The 25440-nt window shown below is 41.1% G+C and overlaps 1 protein-coding gene across 1 annotated transcript in view; it reads right to left on the bottom strand.

Moving 5' to 3' along the window:
* POLR1A (RNA polymerase I subunit A) overlaps positions 1-25440 on the bottom strand; it is a 364344-nt gene that overhangs the window by 25796 nt on the left and 313108 nt on the right. The window contains 2 exon segments of the mRNA XM_053704267.1: positions 19168-19332; positions 19506-19623. Coding sequence (XP_053560242.1) covers positions 19168-19332; positions 19506-19623 — 283 coding nt within the window.

Raw genomic sequence — 25440 nt, 5'->3', positions numbered from 1 at the left:
AAGAAAACGATGATGATCTTTGTGTATCGGGATGTGAAGATAAGCATCCTTTAAGTCTACGGTAGTCATATATTGACCCTCCTGGATCATAGGAAGGATGGTTCGAATAGTCTCCATCTTGATGGATGGGACTCTGAGAAATTTGTTTAAGATCTTGAGATCTAAGATTGGTCTGAATGTTCCCTCTTTCTTGGGAACCCACAGATTGAAGCTCCCCTGCTTCAGCTTCAGTATATTGTGAGGGTGTATCAGACATAGCCACTAAAGCGTCAGAGAGCTCTGTATTTATTCTAGTCCCAGAGCTGTCTCGCTTTCCTTGCAATCCTGGCAGTTTAGATAATACCTCTGTAAGGGTATGATTCATAACTGCCGCCATATCTTGTAAGGTATATGCAATGGGCGCGCTAGATGAACTTGGCGCCTGAGCGGGAGTTATAGGTTCTGACACGTGGGGAGAGTTAGACGGCATAACTTCCTCCTTGTCAGTTTCTTCTGGTGATAAATTTTTTAAAGCCAGAATATGGTCTTTGTAATCTATAGTAAAATCAGTGCATTTGGTACACATTCTAAGAGGGGGTTCCACAATGGCTTCTAAACATAATGAACAATGAGTTTCCTCTATGTCAGACATGTTTAAACAGACTAGTAATGAGACCAGCAAGCTTGGAAAACACTTTAATAACTGTGAACAAGCAAAAAATAAAAACGGTACTGTGCCTTTAAGAGAAAAAAAACAATCATATAAACTGCAAAAAAAAGAGCAGTAAATTCTACGAAATTTTTACAGTGTGTATAATAGACTGAAATAGCATTGCACCCACTTGCAAATGGATGATTAACCCCTAAGTTTCAAAACCGGGTCAACAAAACGATAGACGTTTTTAAACAGTCACAACCAACTGCCACAGCTCTACTGTGGCTCCTACCTGCCCATACGACTTTGGAAGGCACAAAAACCCTATAGAGGGGTCCTTTATGTCAGGGGACTCCTACAGGGAAGCTGGATGTCTCAAGCTGCGAAAATAGGCCCCTCCCAACCTGTACTCACAGTGAGAGGGCCTTAAAAAACTATCCCTAGGCAAAATCTAGTCAGCCATGTGGAAAAACTGGGCCCCAGAATAAAGTTTTATCACCATTTGTAGTAAACGTTTATATACATCAAACAAACGTTATATCTATTAAGTAATGAGAGTAAATAACAAAACTATTACCCTTTACAGCAAGCATGATACCAGTTGTTATTAAATCACTGCAATCAGGCTTCCCTTAAATTAATCAGGTACTGTCAGCATTTTCTAGCTTATCATCTCTCTAGAAATATTTAAAACTGCACATACATCAGAGCAGGAAACCCTGCATGCTATTCCCCCAGCTGAAGTTACCCATCTCTTCAGTTATGTGTGAGAACAGCAGTGGACCTTAGTTACAAGCTGCTAAGATCATCAAAAAACTTCAGGCAGACTCTTCTTCACCTTTCTGCCTGAAGCCAAAATAGTACAACTCCGGTACCATTTGAAAATAATAAACTTTTGATTGAAGATAATCTACATGAATTCACCACATCTCTCTAGCTACTTCCCTTGTCGAGAGTTGCAAGAGAATGACTGGGGGTGGCAGTTAGGGGAGGAGCTATATAGACAGCTCTGCTGTGGGTGATCCTCTTGCAGCTTCCTGTTGGGAAGGAGAATATCCCACAAGTAATGGATGAATCCGTGGACTGGATACACCTTACAAGAGAAATACCTATTTGACAACCCAATGTAAGAATCTTTTCTAATTTGTTTTTGAAAAGTATAGTGGGATTTTCTTTCAGCTTAATATATACTTCCTCATCTCTGAGTTGTCTTAGAGACTCAAATATGTAGTATTCCCTGTCCATCACAACAACATTACCACACTTATCGGATGCTTTAATGACTATATCACTATTCCCTCTGAGGGATACAAGGGCCTTCTGTTGTTCAGTAGTAATTTTGCTGTGATGTCCAGGGAATTTTTTGTTATGTCTCTTGGAGTTTACTTCTTCAGACAGCTGCATTAACTTACGTTCAACAGTTCTTTGGAAGATATCCAAACTCTTCCCTCTAGTATGTATTGGGTAGAAAGTACTCCTCCCCTTTATATTGGATAACCTAGTCACAACTTTGCCTGCATCATTAGTTTCAAAATTGTCAACCCCCTCCAATGCTAGGAGATCAGCACATTGATCTTGAAAAAACAAAATCTCCTGTTCCTGGATCTCATTGCTAATGCTTTCAGTAGTATCTGTTATAATTTCAATCTGTTCGGCACCATCCTGGCTGTCCTCAAAAAAATGTTTCTTAAGCGTCAGTTTCCTGACAAATTTATTAATATCCAGGATTGTGTCGAACAGATTGAAATGGGCAGTAGGGGAGAAATTAAGGCCTAGACTGAGAACCTCTGTTTCAGTGGTAGACAGTAAATATTGTGAAACGTTTACTACATTTTTTAGACATATTTGCGTACTTGAGTGGGGATCTGTCTTGTTTGATAGTGCCTCTTGTCTGTTTTTACTTTTTCTCCTTCTTCCCCTTCTTGTTTTTTTCTTATTGGTTTTAATGCCAGGCCTTCCCCGCTTTTTGGGGGACCCGAAACCGGTTCTGGAACATCCAAAACAGATATCCCTTAAGACAGGTCTGATTCTTCAGGGGAGTCATGTTCTGATGTGTCTATGTCATAATCTGTCTCAGCGAACCTGATTTTCTTATTCTTATTATGATGCATTTTACCTTTCTTAAAGTCACTACTCTGTTGTGTACCTGATTTTGTGGAAGAAAAACTTTTTTGTGGACCCCTATTCCATCTATAGACCCTGTTACCCTCATAGTCCCTTTTATCTCTAGATAATTTTGATTTTTTGAAATCCCATAATTCTTTAGAGAATTTTAACATATTTTGTTCAAATTTTGCATCATACTCTTTAAAGTTCGGTTCTAATTGTAGATCTTGTAAGTAAGAAAAGATACTTACATTGGGTTGTCAAATAGGTATTTTTCCTGAATACAAGAAGGAGCATTTTTTGCCAAATGCCCCCAATGTTCCTGCTTTTTACTTCTTACCGAAGCTTCATAAAGATCCTGTACACCCACCGGGTAGACCTATCATTTCGGGGGTGGGCTCCCTTCTGGAGCCCATCTCTGAATTGGTTAACTCATTTTTGAATCCCCTGGTTGGAGATCTTTTGAGTTACATACAGGACTCTACACAAGTCTTAAAAAGTTTACAAAATCTTGAATGGAAATCAACTTATCATTTTGTAACTGTTGATGTGGCTTCACTGTACACCTCCATTCCACACCATAGGGGGTTGCAGGCCATTTCAGGTATTTGGACACTCAATCTAAGTATTCTGAAGATGTTAAACATTTCTTGTCAGTTACTATTGAGTTTTTGCTGACACACAATTATTTTTTGTTTGAGGGGTCTTACTATCTGCAGAGGGGTGGAACAGCGATGGGGGCAAAATTTGCACCATCGTACGCCAACCTATATATAGGTTGGTGGGAACTGCTCCACGTCTATGCAGATAGTAATCCCCTCAGAAAACACATTGTTTATTTTGGCCGCTACATTGATGACCTCCTGTTGGTGTGGGATGGAGATGTGCAGTTTATTTGTTCCTTTTTTGATTACTTGAATCATAATGACTTTAACCTAACATTTGTAGGGACTTATAGCAATTCCAAAATACAGTTTTTAGACATTGAATTGTCAGTTGAACCAGACCAGGATAAGATTATTTCAGATATTCACAGAAAGCCTACAGGCCGTAATACAATACTTAATTTTAGGTCCTGTCATCCGGCACATGTCTTGAAAGGCCATCCCCAAGGGCCAGTTTATCCGTACCAAACGCATTTGTTCTAAAGAAGAACTTTATCAAGAACAAAGTTTAAATTTGATACAACGCTTAATGGCTAGAGGTTACAAAGAAAAACTTTTAGATAGCACCAAAGCAGTTGTTGATGGCATTCCTCGTAATTCACTGTTAACGTATAACAAACACAAGAATAAAAAGAAAAAGGAACAGGTTAATAAAGTAATTTTCAGTACTCCTTTTAGCCTAGAATTTAAGAGTATAAGCAAGATCATCAGGGAATGTCTCCCTATATTGAATCATGATCCTATTTTAAGTAAAGTTACATCTTTTCTATCTGAGAATAAGGTTTCTACCTGGCTCAAACGCAGAACAGGGTTTTACAAATGTAGGGCCAGGATCTGTAAGACTTGTGACTATATTATAGAGGGAGACACTTTTAGATCTAGTGTCACTAATAGAGAGTACAAAATAAAATTTTCCCTTTCATGCAAATCAACCCATGTAGTGTACTTACTTACCTGCAGGAGGTGTAAAAAACAATATACTGGTAAAACGAAGAGAGCACTAAAAGATAGGGCTCTTGAACATATCAGGGACATTGAGGACCCTGAAGTGTTCACATCAGTAGCCTCACATTTTAAGTTTGAACACAATGGGGATTCTACACTTGCTACCTTTCAAGCCATTGATCATGTCCCTTTCTCTAAAAGAGGGGGAGATAGGGATTATGCATTGTGCAAAAAAGAAGTGAGATGGATATTCCTTTTACAAACTAGGTCTCCAGAAGGTTTAAATGTAGAGGCAGACGTTAATTTATTTGTATAGATTTTGTGTAAACATTTTTTGTATAGATCCATTTCTATTTAGACTTGCATATTTATCCTTCACACTTATGTATTACTCCAATAATTGAATTGGCTTAAAATTTGTATTTGATGCATTCATTAATGTTTAAATAACTCAGTCCAATTTCTAGTAATTCTGCAATCTGTTATGATATCATTCTCTTTGTGTACTATATTCCCTTTATGTGTGTGCCAGCTAGATTTTATTAGCCATTTAAGGGTTAACTGAAAGTATTAATTACGTATTCCTGTGGCTTTAAAAGGGCTTCAATGTAACATGTTGACTATGCAGTGATCAAGTGCGGTAGCCCCGCACGAAACGCGTATGCAGTTTCCCGTTTGCTGCCCTTCTGATCTCTCCGGACATGGAGTGATCAGTTTTCCCTTTGTTTGGGTATTTTTCTATGTCAGTATTTGTTTTTATGCTTATCCCAATAAATTCCATTTTATCTACGTTGGATCACCTTGTCATTGTGTCCGGTGCAGCCATACTACCTGTATACACTAGAAACACATGCCTCTAGTCAAACATGCGGATTCCTGACTGAAATTACTCTCTCATTCCTCCCGATCACAGGAAGTGATGACAAAGTGGCGCACAACACAAATTGCCGCCTCACATAGCTCCGCCCATCGTGGGCGTCTCAAAAAAGTAATCTCCCGGTCGGCATCTTATTACTAAAGTTAAGCCGCCGGGAGCAGATAAACCACCAAAAAAACTGAGCCTAAAACACCTCCTCTGCCCCAGTGCTTGCCTAAAATGTTGCCTTCATAAGTCCCTTACTTTTATCCCTAGGAGGATTTATGTGTCCCATGAAATAAAGTGCTCCAACAGCAGTTCCTCTTGTTTTTCCCAGACCCAGAGAAATAAAGTCAGCACTTACCTCATAGATCTACCAGACAGCAAGGCAGATCACCAGGTTTGAGAGGTCCTCTCCCTCACATAGACCTGTGGAGAAAGACATAAAGACTGAGTAATCTTACTCAGGCTTTCAGAGTAAGGGCAGCATAAATAACATGGAAGGCGCAGTGAGAATTATGTCCCACATTGCTCTAAAGCCACCACTGCTCTACTGAACAGACTGATATGGACTACGGCTACAACCCCCAGAACAAAGCAGCACAATCTTGTACTACTTAAAAAATAATAAAATCTTGCTTGAAGAATCTTTTCTAACACCTAACTTTACCACTTCCTTGCTCTAATGTAGGCAAAGAGAATGACTGGGGTGGGAGGGAAGGGAGGTAATATTTAACAGCTTTGCTGTGGTGCTCTTTGCCGCCTCCTGCTGGGCAGGAGTGATATATCCCAATAGTAATTAGATGATCCGTGGACTCATCGTGTCATTAGAAAGAAAAAAGTTTTTCAAAACCTAATAGGCAAGCAGAATACCCCCATAGTCATAGACCGGTAGTAATCCGTAGGCAAATATACATACTGAGCCACCAATAAAAAATAAAGACTCTCCCCATCATCCACAATGCCTGCTGACAGCCTGCAATTAACCCTCCAAGGGGTCAATGATAACACGTCCCAAAAACAGAATTTATGCTTACCTGATAAATTACTTTCTCCAACGGTGTGTCCGGTCCACGGCGTCATCCTTACTTGCGGGATATTCTCTTCCCCAACAGGAAATGGCAAAGAGCCCAGCAAAGCTGGTCACATGATCCCCCCTAGGCTCCGCCTTCCCCAGTCATTCGACTGACGTAAAGGAGGAATATGCATAGGAGAAATCATATGATACCGTGGTGACTGTAGTTAGAGAAAATAATTCATCAGACCTGATTAAAAAACCAGGGCGGGCCGTGGACCGGACACACCGTTGGAGAAAGTAATTTATCAGGTAAGCATAAATTCCGTTTTCTCCAACATAGGTGTGTCCGGTCCACGGCGTCATCCTTACTTGTGGGAACCAATACCAAAGCTTTAGGACACGGATGATGGGAGGGAGCAAATCAGGTCGCCTAGATGGAAGGCACCACGGCTTGCAAAACCTTTCTCCCAAAAATAGCCTCAGATGAAGCAAAAGTATCAAATTTGTAGAATTTGGTAAAAGTGTGCAGTGAAGACCAAGTCGCTGCCTTACATATCTGATCAACAGAAGCCTCGTTCTTGAAGGCCCATGTGGAAGCCACGGCCCTAGTGGAGTGAGCTGTGATTCTTTCATAAGCCAATCGGATGATGCTTTTAAGCCAGAAAGAGAGAGAGGTAGAAGTTGCTTTTTGACCTCTCCTTTTACCAGAATAAACAACAAACAAGGAAGATGTTTGTCTGAAATCCTTTGTAGCTTCTAAGTCGAATTTTAGAGCACGAACTACATCCAAATTGTGCAATAAACGTTCCTTCTTTGAAACTGGATTTGGACACAAAGAAGGCACGACTATCTCCTGGTTAATATTTTTGTTAGAAACAACTTTCGGAAGAAAACCAGGTTTAGTACGCAAAACCACCTTATCTGCATGGAACACCAGATATGGAGGAGAACACTGCAGAGCAGATAACTCTGAAACTCTTCTTGCAGAAGAAATTGCAACCAAAAACAAAACTTTCCAAGATAATAACTTTATATCAACGGAATGTAGGGGTTCAAACGGAACCCCCTGAAGAACAGAAAGAACTAAATTGAGACTCCAGGGAGGAGTCAAAGGTTTGTAAACAGGCTTGATTCTAACCAGAGCCTGAACAAAAGCTTGAACATCTGGCACAGCCGCCAGCTTTTTGTGAAGTAAAACAGATAATGCAGAAATCTGTCCCTTCAAAGAACTTGCAGATAATCCTTTCTCCAAACCCTCTTGAAGAAAGGATAGAATCTTAGGAATTTTTATCTTGTTCCATGAGAATCCTTTAGATTCACACCAACAGATATATTTTTTCCATATTTTATGGTAGATTTTTCTAGTAACAGGCTTTCTAGCCTGAACAAGAGTATCAATGACAGAATCTGAGAACCCTCGCTTTGATAAAATCAAGCGTTCAATCTCCAAGCAGTCAGTTGGAGTGAGGCCAGGTTCGCATGTTGGAACGGACCTTGAACAAGAAGGTCCTGTCTCAAAGGTAGCTTCCATGGTGGAGCCGATGACATATTCACCAGGTCTGCATACCAAGTCCTGCGTGGCCACGCAGGAGCTATCAAGATCACCGATACCCTCTCCTGTTTGATCCTGGCTATCAGCCTGGGAATGAGAGGAAATGGTGGGAACACATAAGCTAGGTTGAAGGTCCAAGGTGCTACTAGTGCATCCACTAGAGCCGCCTTGGGATCCCTGGATCTGGACCCGTAGCAAGGAACCTTGAAGTTCTGACGAGACGCCATCAGATCCATGTCTGGAATGCCCCACAATTGTATTATTTGGGCAAAAATTTCCGAATGGAGTTCCCACTCCCCCGGATGAAAAGTCTGACGACTCAGAAAATCCGCTTCCCAATTTTCCACTCCTGGGATGTGGATTGCAGACAAGTGGCAGGAGTGATTCTCCGCCCATTGAATTATTTTGGACACTTCTTCCATCGCCAGGGAACTCCTTGTTCCCCCCTGATGGTTGATATACGCCACAGTCGTCATGTTGTCTGATTGAAACCTTATGAATTTGGCCTTTGCAAGCTGAGGCCAAGCCTGGAGAGCATTGAATATCGCTCTCAGTTCCAGAATGTTTATCGGTAGAAGAGATTCTTCCCGAGACCAAAGACCCTGAGCTTTCAGGGGTTCCCAGACCGCGCCCCAGCCCACCAGACTGGCGTCGGTCGTGACAATGACCCACTCTGGTCTGCGGAAGCTCATCCCTTGTGACAGGTTGTCCAGGGTCAGCCACCAACGGAGTGAATCTCTGGTCCTCTGATCTACTTGGATCTTCGGAGACAAGTCTGTATAATCCCCATTCCACTGTCTGAGCATGCACAGTTGTAATGGCCTTAGATGAATTCGCGCAAAAGGAACTATGTCCATTGCCGCAACCATCAAACCTATTACTTCCATGCACTGCGCTATGGAAGGAAGAAGAACAGAATGAAGTACTTGACAAGAGCTTAGAAGTTTTGATTTTCTGGCCTCTGTCAGAAAAATCTTTATTTCTAATGAGTCTATTATTGTTCCCAAGAAGGGAACTCTTGTTGATGGAGAAAGAGAACTTTTTTCTACGTTCACTTTCCACCCGTGAGATCTGAGAAAGGCTAGGACAATGTCCGTATGAGCCTTTGCTTGTGGCAGAGACGACGCTTGAATCAGTATGTCGTCCAAGTAAGGTACTACTGCAATGCCCCTTGGTCTTAGAACCGCTAGAAGGGACCCTAGTACCTTTGTGAAAATTCTTGGGGCAGTGGCTAATCCGAATGGAAGTGCCACGAACTGGTAATGTTTGTCCAGAAAGGCGAACCTTAGGAACTGATGATGTTCCTTGTGGATAGGAATATGTAGATACGCATCCTTTAAATCCACCGTGGTCATGAATTGACCTTCCTGGATGGTAGGAAGAATTGTTCGAATGGTTTCCATTTTGAATGATGGAACCCTGAGAAATTTGTTTAAGATCTTGAGATCTAAGATTGGTCTGAATGTTCCCTCTTTTTTGGGAACTATGAACAGATTGGAGTAGAATCCCATCCCTTGTTCTCTTAATGGAACAGGATGAATCACTCCCATTTTTAACAGGTCTTCTACACAATGTAAGAATGCCTGTCTTTTTATGTGGTCTGAAGACAATTGAGACCTGTGGAACCTTCCCCTTGGGGGTAGCTCCTTGAATTCCAGAAGATAACCTTGGGAGACTATTTCTAGGGCCCAAGGATCCAGAACATCTCTTGCCCATGCCTGAGCGAAGAGAGAAAGTCTGCCCCCCACCAGATCCGGTCCCGGATCGGGGGCCAACATCTCATGCTGTCTTTGTAGCAGTGGCAGGTTTCTTGGCCTGCTTACCTTTGTTCCAGCCTTGCATTGGCCTCCAGGCTGGCTTGGCTTGAGACGTATTACCCTCTTGCTTAGAGGGTGTAGAACTTGAGGCTGGTCCGTTTCTGCGAAAGGGACGAAAATTAGGTTTATTTTTAGCCTTGAAAGACCTATCCTGAGGAAGGGCATGGCCCTTTCCCCCAGTGATATCTGAAATAATCTCTTTCAAGTCAGGGCCAAACAGCGTTTTCCCCTTGAAAGGAATATTAAGCAATTTGTTCTTGGATGACGCATCCGCTGACCAAGACTTTAGCCAAAGCGCTCTGCGCGCCACAATAGCAAACCCTGAATTTTTCGCCGCTAATCTAGCTAATTGCAAGGTAGCGTCTAAAGTAAAAGAGTTAGCCAATTTAAGAGCATGAATTCTGTCCATAATCTCCTCATAAGAGGTATCTTTATCTAGCGACTTTTCTAGTTCATCAAACCAGAAACACGCTGCTGTAGTGACAGGAACAATGCATGAAATTGGCTGTAGAAGGTAACCTTGCTGAACAAACATCTTTTTAAGCAAACCTTCTAACTTTTTATCCATAGGATCTTTGAAAGCACAACTATCTTCTATAGGGATAGTAGTGCGTTTGTTTAAATTAGAGACCGCCCCCTCGACCTTAGGGACTGTCTGCCATAAGTCCTTTCTGGGGTCGACTATAGGAAACAATTTCTTAAATATAGGGGGAGGGACAAAAGGTATGCCGGGCCTTTCCCATTCTTTGTTTACAATATCCGCCACCCGCTTGGGTATAGGAAAAGCTTCGGGGGGCACCGGGACCTCTAGGAACTTGTCCATCTTACATAATTTCTCTGGGATGACCAAATTGTCACAATCATCCAGAGTAGATAACACCTCCTTAAGCAGAGCGCGGAGATGTTCCAATTTAAATTTGAACGTAATAACATCAGGTTCAGCTTGTTGAGAAATTTTTCCTGAATCTGAAATTTCTCCCTCAGACAAAACCTCCCTGGCCCCTTCAGACTGGTGTAAGGGCATGTCAGAACCATTATCATCAGCGCCCTCATGCTCTTCAGTATCTAAAACAGAGCAGTCGCGCTTTCGCTGATAAGTGGGCATTTTGGCTAAAATGTTTTTAATAGAATTATCCATTACAGCCGTTAATTGTTGCATAGTAAGAAGAATTGGCGCACTAGATGTACTAGGGGCCTCTTGTGTGGGCAAGACTGGTGTAGACACAGAAGGGGATGATGCAGTACCATGCTTACTCCCCTCACTAGAGGAATCATCTTGGGCATCATTTTCACTAAATTGTTTGTCACATGCATCACATCTATTTAAATGAGAAGGAACCTTGGCTTCCTGACATACAGAACATAGTCTATCTGATGGTTCAGACATGTTAAACAGGCATAAACTTGATAACAAAGTACAAAAAACGTTTTAAAATAAAACCGTTACTGTCACTTTAAATTTTAAACTGAACACACTTTATTACTGAATATGCGAAAAAGTATGAAGGAATTGTCCAAAATTCACCAAAATTTCACCACAGTGTCATAAAGCCTTAAAAGTATTGCACACCAAATTTGAAAGTTTTAACTCTTAAAATAACGGAACCGGAGCCGTTTTTACATTTAACCCCTATACAGTCCCTGGTATCTGCTTTGCTGAGACCCAACCAAGCCCAGAGGGGAATACGATACCAAATGACGCCTTCAGCACGCTTTTTCAGTGTATCAGAGCTCCTCACACATGCATCTGCATGCCTTGCTTCCCAAAAACAACTGCGCATTAGTGGCGCGAAACTGAGGCTCTGCCTATGACTAGAGAAGGCCCCCAGTGAAAAAGGTGTCCAATACAGTGCCTGCCGTTTTTTTTTAACAAAATTCCCAAGATAAAAATAACTCCTCAAAGTAACAAACCATTAAACATGTTTATAAAACAAACGTTTTAGCCCAGAAAAATGTCTACCAGTCTTTAAAGCCCTTGTGAAGCCCTTTATAACTTGTTAGTAAAATGGCTTACCGGATCCCATAGGGAAAATGACAGCTTCCAGCATTACCAAGTCTTGTTAGAAATGTGTCATACTTCAAGCAGCAAAAGTCTGCACACTGTTCCCCCCAACTGAAGTTACTTCATCTCAACAGTCCTGTGTGGAAACAGCCATCGATTTTAGTAACGGTTGCTAAAATCATCTTCCTCTTACAAACAGAAATCTTCATCTCCTTTCTGTTTCAGAGTAAATAGTACATACCAGCACTATTTTAAAATAACAAACTATTGATTGAAGAATAAAACTACATTTAAACACCAAAAAACTCTAAGCCATCTCCGTGGAGATGTTGCCTGTACAACGGCAAAGAGAATGACTGGGGAAGGCGGAGCCTAGGGGGGATCATGTGACCAGCTTTGCTGGGCTCTTTGCCATTTCCTGTTGGGGAAGAGAATATCCCGCAAGTAAGGATGACGCCGTGGACCGGACACACCTATGTTGGAGAAACAGCATTTAAGCTGCAAAAGTGACAGATTTTCCCTCCAAATAAAGAAAAATACACTTGGCACTTACCTGAATGTCAATCTGTCCAGCAGCAGGACAGCTCACCCGGTTCCCTCACATGGACCTGTGGAAAAAAAGATAGACTGAGTAAGCTTACTTAGGCTATCTAAATAGGGCAGCAAAACTGATTGGGAAAACGCAGTGGGGGTTGTACCCCACAAGTTCCCAATTGCTTAAAAGCCACCACTGCCCTACTGAAGAGACTGATGTGGGCTAAGGCTAGACCCCAGGAAAGTTCAGAGCAAACCTACTCTGCTTTAAAATAATAAAATCTTGACTGTAGTATCAGACACCGAAAATTCAACTCCTCCTTGCACCGCAGGCAAAGAGAATGACTGGGGTTGGTGGGAAGGGAAGTGATACTTAAAAACTTTGCAGTGGTGCTCTTTGCCTCCTCCTGCTGGCCAGGAGTGATATTCCCAACAGTAATTGATGATGATCTGTGGACTCACCATGTCATTACAAAGAAGAGTATATTAATATAAACATGTTATGCAAAACTGGGGAATGGGTAATAAAGGGATTATTTTTTTAAACAATAAAAATTCTAGAGTAGACAGTCCATTTAAATGTATTCGAAACTGCTCCTTTAGGTTTAATCTTACAATTGAAATTGAATGTATATCCCATACGTAACAGCTCATGGACTCTCGCCACCTATATGAAAGAAATACATTACATAATTACTGGCCTCTGAGTGTAGTGAGATAAGAAGGTCTGCTCTTCCTGTAGGTTCCACCGATTTGATCAGGTATGTTCTTGAGAACAATGGGCAGTACCAAAACTGAGCAAAACACAGCAATATTAAATACAAATATAAACCTAAAAGAACAGTCAGCTTCCCATACGTTTAATACTCAGCTGGTATAACAAGTCATTGAAAATACAATAATAGGAAACACATTTTACAGTACAGCATCCCTTTATCTTCTAACCAGCTTTTCAGTTTTTAATTATATATATATATATATATATATATATAAATTATTCTCTGGATCTGTCTGAACTATGTCAAAGAGCCTAGTTTTCCCAAAGAATATCTGTGTTTACATTGCAGCTAGGAACTCTGGGTGAAGATATGAAAATGACATTCAAAATGCCTTAACACTTTTTGCATGTAACCAATTTAATTCTGCATAACTTTGCATATGTTCTATGTTTATGGGTAGTTTATAAAAACACGGCCTGAGAAATGACAACACTGGTAATGTACTGTTTATCCAGAACAAAAAAAACAAATGCAGTGAAAAAAAGTTTTGTAATAAATTACTCCCTTGGCTTTTTATACAAATCTGCTCATTTGTCCTGAAATCATTCTTGTATTTGTTTTAAACTATTCTTACAGGTAAGTTTTACTGCAACATCTCAGACTGGACTTGGGAACTAGATCAATTACCTTGTATTTACCATCTATAGTGCGTCTATATTAGAGTGAATATTTTAAATGACAGGTTGACTTAAAAGGGACATATTAGTGGTGTTTTATACCACAATAAGCAAGTTTAACTGTAGACAAAATGCATCTGTTAATAGCGATTACTGAGAATTATTAGTGTATGTACATCTAACTGATGCACAAACATCTGTCTACTGGTGATATCACTGTTGGCAGTCAGAGCATGAGCAGTGGACAAATGTGCATGCTCGCTGCCTGCCACACACATCGACAAAAGGAGGTGTGCATATTAAAGGTTACTATTCTAACAAGGGTAATTTTTAACAGAGGAACTTTACAAAATGCAAGTATAACAATATGTAATGCTTCATAAATGATTATGTCCCTTTAACCCCTTAACGACAGACGTCGAACAGGGTACGTCACACACAAACTGGTCTTTAAAGACCAGCGACGTAATCTGTACGTCGTTAGGGGTTTAAAGTAGCTGGAAGCGATCCTGATTGCTTCCAGACACTTTCAAGGAATTGCTGTGATGCCTCGATATTGAGGCATCACTGCAATACCTTTTTTTCCAAGAATGATGCAGAGAGCTGGTGGGTAGGAGCAGCTGCAGGGGGGCGGGTGGGCGACCCATCGCTACCCGGCATCCGGTTGCTGTATGTGCAATGTGCAAACCGGGTGCCGGGAGCGTGCGAGGGGGGCTGCAGGGGGCGCGCGCCTGCATGTGTGTGCGTGCATTGGTCTGGTTACATTGCCAGTTGCAGTTCTTTCAACTTCTTATGTACAGGCCGTTGAGGTAGCTCAGTTGGTAAATGCCCTGACTACAACAAAAAGCCTGTTTAAAAGATCCAAGGTCACAGGTTCGAATCCCGGCAGGGCTGACTCAGCCCTTCATCCTTCCGAGGTCGATAAAATGAATACCATTAAATTGGGTAATAATAACAACTATTACTATTCAGCTGCCGATTTGGTGAATTCCGAGAGCGAGCGCTGAAAAAGCGCTTTGAGTCGCACTGGGAGAAAGGCGCTATATAAATACTAGTTATTATTATTATAGTTATTATGATATACCTATGAATTTTAAAGAATTTGTTACTGATTCTATTCAGAAGGCTTTGTCTGCATGTCCACCTTCTAATAAGCATAAGAGGTCTTTTAAAACTTCTCATGAAGTTGATGAAATTTCAAATGACCGACAACATAATGAATTATCCACCTCTGATGAGGATCTGATTTAGAAGATCCTTCCTCAGAAATTGACACTGACAAATCTACTTATTTATTTAAAATGGAGTATATGCGTTCTTTGTTAAAAGAAGTGTTAAATTACTTTGGATATTGAGGAAGCTAGTCCTCTTGATATTAAAACCAGTAAACGTTTAAATTCTGTTTTTAAACCTCCTGTGGTCATTTTATTTGTGATGCGATTTTTGATATTATCAAAATTGATGTTAGATCCATGTCTTTAGCTATTTTAGCTAGAAGAGCTTTGTGGCTTAAATCTTGGAATGCTGATATGACATCCAAGTCTAGACTACTATCTCTTTCTTTCCAAGGTAATAATTTATATGGTTCTCAGTTGGATTCTATTATTTCAACTGTAACTGGGGGGAGGGAGTTTTTTTGCCTCAGGATAAAAAACCTAAGGGCAAATCTAAGGCTTCTAATCGTTTTCGTTCCTTTCGTCAAAATAAAGAACAAAAACCTAATCCTTCCCTCAAGGAATCTGTTTCCAATTGGAAGCCTTCCTCAAATTGGAATAAATCCAAGCCTTTTAAGAAACCAAAGTCAGCCCCTAAGTCCGCATGAAGGTGCGGCCCTCATTCCAGCTCAGCTGGTAGGGGGCAGATTAAGGTTTTTCAAGGATATTTGGGCAAATTCTGTCCAAAATCAATGGATTCAGAGCATTGTCTCTCAGGGGTACCGAATAGGATTCAGAGTAAGACCTCCTGTGAGAAGATTTTTTCTCTCACGCATCCCAGTAAATCCAGTAAAAGCCCAGGCTTTCCTGAAGTGTGTTTCAGATCTGGAGGTTTCAGAGGTAATCATGCCGGTTCCTTTTCAGGAACAAGGTCTGGGGTTTTATTCAAATCTATTCATTGTCCCAAAGAAAGAAAATTCATTCAGACCAGTTCTGGAACTGAAAATTTTGAATCGTTATGTAAGAGTACCAACTTTCAAGATGGTGACTATAAGGACTACTCTGCCTTTTGTTCAGCATGGACATTATATGTCTACAATAGACTTCCAGGATGCTTAACTTCATATTCCGATTCATCCAGAACATTATCAGTTCCTGAGATTCTCTTTTCTAGACAAGCATTACCAATTTGTTGCTCTTCCATTTGGCCTAGCAACAGCTCCAAGAATCTTTTCAAAGGTTCTGGGTGCCCTACTCTCTGTAATCAGAGAATAGGGTATTGCAGTGTTTCCTTATTTGGACGATATCTTGGTACTAGCTCAGTCTTTACGTTCTGCAGAATCTCACACAAATCAACTAGTGTTGTTTCTTCGAAAACATGGTTGGAGATTCAATTTACCAAAAAGTTTTTTGATTCCTCAGACAAGGGTCACCTTTTTAGGTTTCCAGATAGATTCAGTGTCGATGACTGTGTCTCTAACAGACAAGAGGCGTTTGAAATTGGTTGCAGCATGTCGGCACCTTCAGTCTCAGTCATTCCCTTCAGTGGCTATGTGCATGGAAGTTTTAGGCCTCATGACTGCAGCATCGGACGCTTTTTTATTTTCTTCCAGAAATAGATCTGATGGCTTCTCATCTAAACAAGAAAGTTCCCAGATACCTGTCCAGGTCCAGGGATGCTCAGGAGGAAGCAGTAGATGCACTGACACTTCCTTGGTGCTATCAACCTGCTTATATCTTCCCGCCTCTAGTTCTCCTTTCAAGAGTGATCTCCAAGATCATCATGGAACAATCATTTGTGTTGCTGGTGGCTCCAGCATGGCCCCACAGGTTTTGGTATGCGGATCTTGTTCGGATGTCCAGTTGCCAACCTTGGCCACTTCCGTTAAGGCCGGACCTACTGTCTCAAGGTCCGTTTTTCCATCAGGATCTCAAATCATTAAATTTGAAGGTATGGAAATTGAACGCTTAGTACTAAGTCATAGAGGTTTCTGACTCAGTAATTAATACTATGTTACAAGCTCATAAATCTATCTCTAGGAAGATTTATAATCGAGTTTGGAAGACTTACATTTCATGGTATTCTTCTCATAAATTCTCTTGGCATTCTTTTAGAATTCCTAGAATTTTACAGTTTCTCCAGGATGGTTTGGATAGGGGTTTGTCTGCAAGTTCCTTGAAGGGACAAATCTTTGCTATTTTTGTTTTATTTCACAGAAAGATTGCTAATCTTCCCGATATTCACTGTTTTGTACAGGCTTTAGTTCGTATTAAGCCTGTCATTAAATCAATTTCTCCTCCTTGGAGTCTTAATTTGGTTTTGAAGGCGTTACAGGCTCCTCCTTTTGAGCCTATGCATTCTTTGGATATTAAACTACTGTCTTGGAAAGTGTTGTTCCTTTTGGCTATCTCTTCTGCTAGAAGAGTTTCTGAGCTATCTGCTCTTTCTTGTGAATCTACTTTTCTGATTTTTCATCAGGATAAGGTGTTTTGCGGACTTCATTTGAATTTTTACCTAAGGTTGTGAATTCTAACAACATTAGTAGAGAAATTGTTGTCCCTTCCTTGTGTCCTAATCCTAAGAATCCTTTGGAAAGATCCTTACATTCTTTGGATGTGGTGAGAGCTTTGAAATATTATGTTGAAGCTACTAAAGATTTCAGGAAGACTTCTAGTCTATTTGTTATATTTTCTGGTCTTAGGAAAGGTCAGAAGGCCTCTGCTATTTGCTTGGCCTCTTGGTTAAAGCTTTTGATTCATCAAGCTTATTTGGAGTCGGGTCAAGCCCTGCCTCAGAGAATTACAGTTACAGAGAATTACATTACAATTATGTTATATATACATATACATACACACACAAAAAACATGGTGACTGACCATCTTCCATTGGTGAAATCACTCCATCCAAGCTCAGGTGTACTCATGACACATGGACATGCATTAAAATTTAAATTTTTGCAATACACCTCCATTAGCAAAAAAATGTATCTAGTAAAAGCTATTACTGTTTTTATTGACATACACACATATGCTGTAGGGAACGTGCACCTTCTCAGAGAGTTAACAGTGGATTGTATGATACAAATTAAGTCTTCACAGACAATACACACCACCGTCAGCTCTCTGAGCTTTAATACTGATGCTCAGGCCCTCACAGCATATGTGTGTATTCTGCTGCAAAACAGTAATAACGTATTCTAAAAGCATATTTTGCTAATGGAAGTATATTGCAAAAATGTTTTGATTTAAAATTGAAATGCACCCATGTATATTTCAATTTTGTCTTTTCTATCCCTTTATAGTCCAATCTTTGTAAGGATCCGGCCTGCTAACAGAACAATTTATAGCTTCATTTTGCTTTTCATAGCTGGTATTCAGCCACTTACCCCAAGAACCCAAATCATGGCTGTTCTCCTAAACCAAGTGTTGGCTCAGAAATACTATAAAAAGGTCTTAAAATGTCAGTTTTATTTCAAATGAATCTATAACATATTTCTCAACCTTTTTCTGTGAATCCATTTCTCACATATGTAACTGGTATCTTTATACACAAATTGTAAGAGAGTTGCCTCTCCACACAATTCTGAAATGCCTAAGGGACATAAGCTGCAGATGTTTTGTAATGTGTGTGTGTCACAAGAACAGGTGGTGTAAGTGGTTGAATACTAGGCACTGTAAAACAGTAGAATACATATTGTTTCTGGCCAATTTGAAATGGCTGCCAAGCTCCGCCCACTGATGACATCACAATATGGGCTACATCGAGGCACTCTGACAACTAGTGAGCCTTTTGTCATTGGACGCCTTATGCAGCCCAGATTGTGATTTCATCAGCCATTTTAAAGTGGCCAGAAACCATATTCATTTTAAAATAACTTGTTTACTGTTCCTGCTGCATGATATAGAAAGGGTGTAGGAGGCTATTTGCAGCTTAATCTAAGGTAAGACTTTAAGATGACTGTAGACTGTCCCTTTAATAACGACCTAAGACCATTTATGCCTCAAACACCACCAGGGCACACGATTTAATGACATTTAAAGTGACATAAAACTAAAAAAAAATATTTTGTGATTCAGAATACAATTAAATCAACTTTCAAATTTATTTCTTATAATCACAGTGGCTTTATTCTCTTGGTATCCTTTGTAAAAGGAGCAGCAATGCACTACTGGGAGCTAGCTGAACGCATTGTGTGAACAATTACATAAGGCATATATGTGCAACCACCAATCAGCGGCTCCTGACCCCTTCTAGGTATTCTTTACAACAAAGGATGCCAAAAGAACAAAACAAATTACATAATAGAAGCAAACTGGAAAGTTATTTAAAATCACATGCTCTATATGAATCGTGAAAGAAAAAAAATGGGTTTCATGTCCCTTTAATAGTTTAAATGATATTTGGCAAAATGTTACGAGCAACAGCAAACACTTTATTTAGCAAACTTTTTCCTAACTTTTACGAATCCAAATAAAGTGATAATTTACCAGTCATGGTGGCGTCTTTCAAAAATTTGTAACTAGTTTCAAATGTCATCTGCTGCAACGGGGATGAGCTGGATTGCATCCCAAAACGATTGAGAGGCCGGTAGGTTCCTTCAAAACACATGTAATCTGCCACAAGTGACAGGTGACGAGGATCCACTTCAATTCCTGTAAAGGAGATGACGTTTCTGATCAGCATGAATATTGAGAGTTACATTGGTTTAAAGAGACAGATACTGTATATTTCAAAATCAGATCCTGGTAACATGAATTCAAAAATGCATTAGGTTCCTATTCTTAAATTATTGAATCAAAACCACATTTGCAGTTGAATCACTCACCATAAACAGCAAATACATCTTTTATTTCCTTTTCAACCACCCGTAAGGCTGCCTCTATGCCGTAGGTGGCAGCCATAGCATGAATGTCATTTGTATAAAGTCGCCGTAAGTCTAGAATCTGCAAGGAATGGAGGAAATGTGACAATTATCACTACTAAATAAAAAAAAACCAAACTAATTTCTTTTATAAATAATTCTGCAAACAGAACTTTAAGGACCACTATAGACGGTAGAATAACCTAACTAACAAATGCATAATAAAATCCAATGCAATAACATGCTCAGTAGATATTTTGCTAACAAGTTTCCTTTTATTTCACTATCCCTTGTATCACGTGACAACTGACAGCCAATCACTCATATGCATATGAGCTGTAAATTCTGCACATGCTTAGCAGAGCAGCTGTTCTTTTACAATGGTTCGTTTGCACTAACCCTTTAACAGACAAAGTCTTCTAGCGAAGCAAATTAGATAAAAGAAAATTGGAAAGTTGTTTCAAATTGTATGCTCTATTTGGCTCATTAAATAATTGTGGGTTCTGTGCCCCTCTTAATGTTTATTCACTAAATGACTGATTAAAAAAAAAAACAGAATTTATGCTTACCTGATAAATTACTTTCTCCAACGGTGTGTCCGGTCCACGGCGTCATCCTTACTTGTGGGATATTCTCTTCCCCAACAGGAAATGGCAAAGAGCCCAGCAAAGCTGGTCACATGATCCCCCCTAGGCTCCGCCTTCCCCAGTCATTCGACCGACGTAAAGGAGGAATATGCATAGGAGAAATCATATGATACCGTGGTGACTGTAGTTAGAGAAAATAAATCATCAGACCTGATTAAAAAACCAGGGCGGGCCGTGGACCGGACACACCGTTGGAGAAAGTAATTTATCAGGTAAGCATAAATTCTGTTTTCTCCAACATAGGTGTGTCCGGTCCACGGCGTCATCCTTACTTGTGGGAACCAATACCAAAGCTTTAGGACACGGATGATGGGAGGGAACAAATCAGGTCGCCTAGATGGAAGGCACCACGGCTTGCAAAACCTTTCTCCCAAAAATAGCCTCAGATGAAGCAAAAGTATCAAATTTGTAGAATTTGGTAAAAGTGTGCAGTGAAGACCAAGTTGCTGCCTTACATATCTGATCAACAGAAGCCTCGTTCTTGAAGGCCCATGTGGAAGCCACAGCCCTAGTGGAGTGAGCTGTGATTCTTTCAGGAGGCTGCCGTCCGGCAGTCTCATAAGCCAATCGGATAATGCTTTTAAGCCAGAAAGATAGAGAGGTAGAAGTTGCTTTTTGACCTCTCCTTTTACCAGAATAAACAACAAACAAAGAAGATGTTTGTCTGAAATCCTTAGTAGCTGCTAAGTAAAATTTGAGAGCACGAACTACATCCAAGTTGTGCAACAAACGTTCCTTCTTTGAAACTGGATTAGGACACAAAGAAGGCACGACTATCTCCTGGTTAATATTTTTGTTAGAAACAACTTTCGGAAGAAAACCAGGTTTAGTACGCAAAACCACCTTATCTGCATGGAACACCAGATATGGAGGAGAACACTGCAGAGCAGATAACTCTGAAACTCTTCTTGCAGAAGAAATTGCAACCAAAAACAAAACTTTCCAAGATAATAACTTTATATCAACGGAATGTAGGGGTTCAAACGGAATCCCCTGAAGAACTGAAAGAACTAGATTGAGACTCCAGGGAGGAGTCAAATTTTTGTAAACAGGCTTGATTCTAACCAGAGCCTGAACAAAAGCTTGAACGTCTGGCACAGCCGCCAGCTTTTTGTGAAGTAAAACAGATAAAGCAGAAATCTGTCCCTTCAAAGAACTTGCAGATAATCCTTTCTCCAAACCTTCTTGAAGAAAGGATAGAATCCTAGGAATTTTTATCTTGTTCCATGGGAAACCTTTGGATTCACACCAACAGATATATCTTTTCCATATTTTATGGTAGATTTTTCTAGTTACAGGCTTTCTAGCCTGAACAAGAGTATCAATGACAGAATCTGAGAACCCTCGCTTTGATAAAATCAAGCGTTCAATCTCCAAGCAGTCAGTTGGAGTGAGGCCAGATTCGGATGTTCGAACGGACCTTGAACAAGAAGGTCCTGTCTCAGAGGTAGCTTCCATGGTGGAGCCGATGACATATTCACCAGGTCTGCATACCAAGTCCTGCGTGGCCACGCAGGAGCTATCAAGATCACCGATACCCTCTCCTGTTTGATCCTGGCTACCAGCCTGGGAATGAGAGGAAACGGTGGGAACACATAAGCTAGGTTGAAGGTCCAAGGTGCTACTAGTGCATCCACTAGAGCCGCCTTTGGATCCCTGGATCTGGACCCGTAGGAAGGAACCTTGAAGTTCTGGCGAGACGCCATCAGATCCATGTCTGGGATGCCCCATAATTGAGTTATGTGAGCAAAGATTTCCGGATGGAGTTCCCACTCCCCCGGATGAAATGTCTGACGACTCAGAAAATCCGCTTCCCAATTTTCTACTCCTGGGATGTGGATTGCAGACAAATGGCAGGAGTGAGTCTCCGCCCATTGAATTAGTTTGGTCACTTCTACCATCGCCAGGGAACTCCTTGTTCCCCCCTGATGGTTGATATACGCAACAGTCGTCATGTTGTCTGATTGAAACCTTATGAATTTGGCCTTCACTAGCTGAGGCCAAGCCTTGAGAGCATTGAATATCGCTCTCAGTTCCAGAATGTTTATCGGTAGAAGAGATTCTTCCCGAGACCAAAGACCCTGAGCTTTCAGGGGTTCCCAGACCGCGCCCCAGCCCACCAGACTGGCGTCGGTCGTGACAATGACCCACTCTGGTCTGCGGAAGCTCATCCCTTGTGACAGGTTGTCCAGGGTCAGCCACCAACGGAGTGAATCTCTGGTCCTCTGATCTACTTGGATCTTCGGAGACAAGTCTGTATAATCCCCATTCCACTGTCTGAGAATGCACAGTTGTAATGGTCTTAGATGAATTCGCGCAAAAGGAACTATGTCCATTGCCGCAACCATCAAACCTATTACTTCCATGCACTGCGCTATGGAAGGAAGAAGAACAGAATGAAGTACTAGACAAGAGTTTAGAAGTTTTGATTTTCTGGCTTCTGTCAGAAAAATCTTCATTTCTAAGGAGTCTATTATTGTTCCCAAGAAGGGGACTCTTGTTGACGGAGATAGAGAACTTTTCTCTACGTTCACTTTCCACCCGTGAGATCTGAGAAAGGCTAGGACAATGTCCGTATGAGCCTTTGCTTGTGGCAGGGACGACGCTTGAATCAGAATGTCGTCCAAGTAAGGTACTACTGCAATGCCCCTCGGTCTTAGCACCGCTAGAAGGGACCCTAGTACCTTTGTGAAAATTCTTGGGGCAGTGGCTAATCCGAATGGAAGTGCCACGAACTGGTAATGTTTGTCCAGAAAGGCGAACCTTAGGAACTGATGATGTTCCTTGTGGATAGGAATATGTAGATACGCATCCTTTAAATCCACCGTGGTCATGAATTGACCTTCCTGGATGGTAGGAAGAATTGTTCGAATGGTTTCCATCTTGAACGATGGAACCCTGAGAAATTTGTTTAAGATCTTGAGATCCAAGATTGGTCTGAATGCTCCCTCTTTTTTGGGAACTATGAACAGATTGGAGTAGAATCCCATCCCTTGTTCCTTTAATGGAACAGGATGAATCACTCCCATTTTTAACAGGTCTTCTACACAATGTAAGAATGCCTGTTTTTTTATGTGGTCTGAAGACAATTGAGACCTGTGGAATCTTCCCCTTGGGGGTAGCTCCTTGAATTCCAGAAGATAACCTTGGGAGACTATTTCTAGGGCCCAAGGATCCAGAACATCTCTTGCCCATGCCTGAGCGAAGAGAGAAAGTCTGCCCCCCACCAGATCCGGTCCCGGATCGGGGGCCAACATCTCATGCTGTCTTTGTAGCAGTAGCAGGTTTCTTGGCCTGCTTACCTTTGTTCCAGCCTTGCATTGGCCTCCAGGCTGGCTTGGCTTGAGACGTGTTACCCTCTTGCTTAGAGGGTGTAGAACTTGAGGCTGGTCCGTTTCTACGAAAGGGACGAAAATTAGGCTTATTTTTAGCCTTGAAAGACCTATCCTGAGGAAGGGCATGGCCCTTTCCCCCAGTGATATCTGAAATAATCTCTTTCAAGTCAGGGCCAAACAGCGTTTTCCCCTTGAAAGGAATATTAAGCAATTTGTTCTTGGATGACGCATCCGCTGACCAAGACTTCAGCCAAAGCGCTCTGCGCGCCACAATAGCAAACCCTGAATTTTTCACCGCTAATCTAGCTAATTGCAGGGTAGCGTCTAGAGTAAAAGAATTAGCCAATTTAAGAGCACGAATTCTGTCCATAATCTCCTCATAAGAGGTATCTTTATCTAGCGACTTTTCTAGTTCATCAAACCAGAAAGACGCTGCTGTAGTAACAGGAACAATGCATGAAATTGGCTGTAGAAGGTAACCTTGCTGAACAAACATCTTTTTAAGCAAACCTTCTAACTTTTTATCCATAGGATCTTTGAAAGCACAACTATCTTCTATAGGGATAGTAGTGCGTTTGTTTAAAGTAGAGACCGCCCCCTCGACCTTAGGGACTGTCTGCCATAAGTCCTTTCTGGGGTCGACTATAGGAAACAATTTCTTAAATATAGGGGGAGGGACAAAAGGTATGCCGGGCCTTTCCCATTCCTTGTTTACAATATCCGCCACCCGCTTGGGTATAGGAAAAGCTTCGGGGGGCACCGGGACCTCTAGGAACTTGTCCATCTTACATAATTTCTCTGGAACGACCAAATTGTCACAATCATCCAGAGTAGATAACACCTCCTTAAGCAGAGCGCGGAGATGTTCCAATTTAAATTTGAACGTAATAACATCAGGTTCAGCTTGTTGAGAAATTTTTCCTGAATCTGAAATTTCTCCCTCAGACAAAACCTCCCTAGCCCCTTCAGACTGGTGCAAGGGCATGTCAGAACCATTATCATCTGCGCCCTCTTGCTCTACAGTATCTAAAACAGAGCAGTCGCGCTTTCGCTGATAAGTGGGCATTTTGGCTAAAATGTTTTTAATAGAATTATCCATTACAGCCGTTAATTGTTGCATAGTAAGAAGAATAGGCGCACTAGATGTACTAGGGGCCTCTTGTGTGGGCAAGACTGGTGTAGACACATAAGGGGATGATGCAGTACCATGCTTACTCCCCTCACTAGAGGAATCATCTTGGGCATCATTTTCACTATCACATGCATCACATCTATTCAAATGAGAAGGAACTTTGGCTTCCTGACATACAGAACATAGTCTATCTGATGGTTCAGACATGTTAAACAGGCATAAACTTGATAACAAAGTACAAAAAACGTTTTAAAATAAAACCGTTACTGTCACTTTAAATTTTAAACTGAACACACTTTATTACTGAATATGCGAAAAAGTATGAAGGAATTGTCCAAAATTTCACCACAGTGTCATAAAGCCTTGAAAGTATTGCACACCAAATTTGAAAGTTTTAACTCTTAAAATAACGGAACCGGAGCCGTTTTTACATTTAACCCCTATACAGTCCCTGGTATCTGCTTTGCTGAGACCCAACCAAGCCCAGAGGGGAATACGATACCAAATGACGCCTTCAGCACGCTTTTTCAGTGTATCAGAACTCCTCACACATGCATCTGCATGCTTTGATTCCCAAAAAACAACTGCGCATTAGTGGCGCGAAACTGAGGCTCTGCCTATGACTAGAGAAGGCCCCCAGTGAAAAAGGTGTCCAATACAGTGCCTGCCGTTTTTATTATCAAAATTCCCAGATAAAAACAATTCCTCAGAGTCACAAACCATTAAACATGCTTATAAAACAAACGTTTTAGCCCAGAAAAATGTCTACCAGTCTTTAAAGCCCT

Source organism: Bombina bombina, chromosome 2 (assembly GCF_027579735.1).
Source record: "Bombina bombina isolate aBomBom1 chromosome 2, aBomBom1.pri, whole genome shotgun sequence".
In the NCBI taxonomy this organism is placed as follows: Eukaryota; Metazoa; Chordata; class Amphibia; order Anura; family Bombinatoridae; genus Bombina; species Bombina bombina.
The sequence above is the reverse complement of the archived record's forward strand: the minus strand, read 5'-3'. Positions and strand labels throughout refer to the sequence as shown.